This window comes from Cryptomeria japonica, unplaced genomic scaffold (genome assembly GCF_030272615.1).
Source record: "Cryptomeria japonica unplaced genomic scaffold, Sugi_1.0 HiC_scaffold_396, whole genome shotgun sequence".
Lineage (NCBI taxonomy): Eukaryota > Viridiplantae > Streptophyta > Pinopsida > Cupressales > Cupressaceae > Cryptomeria > Cryptomeria japonica.
In genome coordinates, this window is record NW_026729217.1 from 54,978 (window position 1) to 57,423 (window position 2,446).

The following is a 2,446-nucleotide window of genomic DNA, read 5'->3' on the forward strand; positions in this document are numbered from 1 at the left end:
ATGGGTCCACAAAATTCAATGGGAAGAGGGAACTGGATTACGAGTTAAGTGTACGGAAATACTTAGTGAAGGTATGGACAGAAAAAAATACGATTCACTTCGAATTGCAGCAGTCTATTCTACTTCTAGAACAATTCCAGGCGGGCAGAGATAGAGAAGGGGAAATTAAATAAATTCGTCTATCCTTCTAAGAGGATCGATATTGTTATGTGGACACGTCGGGGAATCTGTTGATTTTGATTTAAGGCTCCTTCTCACTCTCTCTGTGTATATATATTGCATGGAGTGGAGTAGATGAGAGCAGAAAAAGGTTTCGAGGTTTAGAAAAGAAAAAGAGAAATGGAGCGTTCAAAGCTGTTGGGTTTTGTGGTCTTGATATGCTTTACTATTCCAACGATATCATGTTCTTCGGACAGACTGTTTAGTGGTTGGCCGAAGTCTAGCAGCGATGAAAATGTAAAAATAAGGGTGAATATGACGCGCAGATCAGAGAGAGAGTTGGGTTTTTCTGAGAGATTGGGTTTGGCTGTGGATCGAAGTAAGAAGCGAATGAAGAAGATAGAGGCATTGATAAGAGGGCAATTAGACGCTGAAACGCCCGTTGAAGTAGGGGATGGAGAATTTCTGATGAGCGTTGCACTGGGAACGCCCTCTGTGAGCTTCGAAGCGATTGTGGACACGGGGAGCGATCTGATTTGGACTCAGTGCAAGCCTTGCAAGGACTGCTTCTCTCAGCCTACGCCAATCTTCGACCCCTCCAAGTCCCCCACATTTTCCACAATTCCCTGCGGTGATTCTCTTTGTGACGCCTTGGGGAGTACGCAAACCGGATGCAATCCAGATTGTACCTTTATGTATCAGTATGGCGATGGTTCCTTCACCAGCGGCGACCTGGCTTACGAGACATTGTCAATTGGGAGCAGCAAGGTTAAAGGCATTGCATTTGGATGCGGGCATGACAACGAAGGACAAGGATTCTCTCAGGGTGGTGGCCTTGTGGGACTGGGAAGAGGTGGTCTCTCCCTTATCTCACAGCTGGGTTCCAAAGCAGAGAACATGTTCTCTTACTGTCTTTTGCCCATCACCGACTCTTCTTCACAAACCAGCCCCCTCTTTTTCGGCGAGGGTGCTTCCTTGAGCGGAGGAGCCAAGACTCTCCCACTCATCAAGAGCAGTATCATTCCCACTTTCTGGTACATTCCTATTACAGGAATCACCCTCAATGGTAAGGCACTAGATATTCCTCCTGGAACTTTCGATCTGCAATCGGACGGCAGCGGAGGTATGATCATCGACTCCGGAACCACTGTTACCATCCTGGACCAGGCTGCCTACTCTCCTCTTAAGGAAGCAATTCAGTCCGCCATTGATCTCACTCCTGTAGACGGCTCTTCTACAGGTTTGGATCTTTGTTACCACACATCATCCGCTCACCTCACCTTGCCAACCCTCGTCTTCAACTTCAAAGGCGGCGTGGATTACGAGCTTCCGGCAGACAACTTTTTCATTCAGGCATCTGAAAATCTCTTGTGCCTGGCAATGTTGGGTGAACCATCGGGGAATCCTTCCATCTTCGGAAACATACAGCAGCAAAACTTCCATATCCTTTACAACAATGCTCAGAACACGCTCTCTTTCAAGCCCACTAAGTGTGATTCTCTTTAAATCATCATCTCCCTCTTCTAATTCTTCTTCTTCTCTTTTTCTGTCTCTCTCATTTCCTCTTCCTCTGTCCTTCGAATGCAATATGTGATCTCGTCTCCTGCGTCTGCCTATTGCACTGTCCGATATGCGAATCATGTAAATTTTCATCTTCGTAGCTGCTTATTTTCAGTAAAATTGTTTGGCCCCTGTTGTTCTCGGGGACCTTCATTTATGGTTCCTTATGATATGCTACACTATGTGTGTTATTTTGGCATGGAAATGAAGGTGCGATAATTGATTATCAAAATATAAATTGCGAGTTAAAACAACGACAAGAGAATTTATATAATTATAAAGCATTTGTAATGGTCTTATCTTTTCTTCAAGTCTTAAGTGTAAAATAAATTATTGTATGCCTATGAATATTTTTAATGGTATTTAACTTTAAGATCCGTGTCTGTGATTTATACATTCAAATAATACTTATTTTCAATCATGTCCGCATTTCACATTACTAAGATCAAACACAATTTAATGTAGCCTATATATAAGGTAAGGTTGTTGCTAAGAAGGTCTCTCTAATTTTCTCACAATTACTATTGTATAATTTTCTACTAGAGAAGACGAGTTCTCGAGAATTAAGAATATCATTTTGGAGCCTTTGCAATTTATTTAAAAGTGCTAATATTTAAGGCTATGCCTATATCACGATTCACGATTACCTATCAGCGCTTTATAGTGCATTCGATGACATCTTACACAAATCTTATATAGAAAACTTATTGATGGTGAATCGGGGCCT

The 2,446-nt window shown here is 42.5% G+C and overlaps 1 protein-coding gene across 1 annotated transcript; it reads left to right on the top strand.

Annotated features, from left to right (window-relative positions):
* The first annotated feature begins 339 nt into the window (after positions 1 to 339).
* Positions 340 to 1,665, top strand: LOC131871340 (aspartic proteinase nepenthesin-1-like). The gene has a single exon (XM_059215958.1). It carries the CDS (start codon positions 340 to 342, stop codon positions 1,663 to 1,665), a length of 1,326 nt encoding a protein of 441 aa, XP_059071941.1.
* The last annotated feature ends 781 nt before the right edge of the window (positions 1,666 to 2,446 follow it).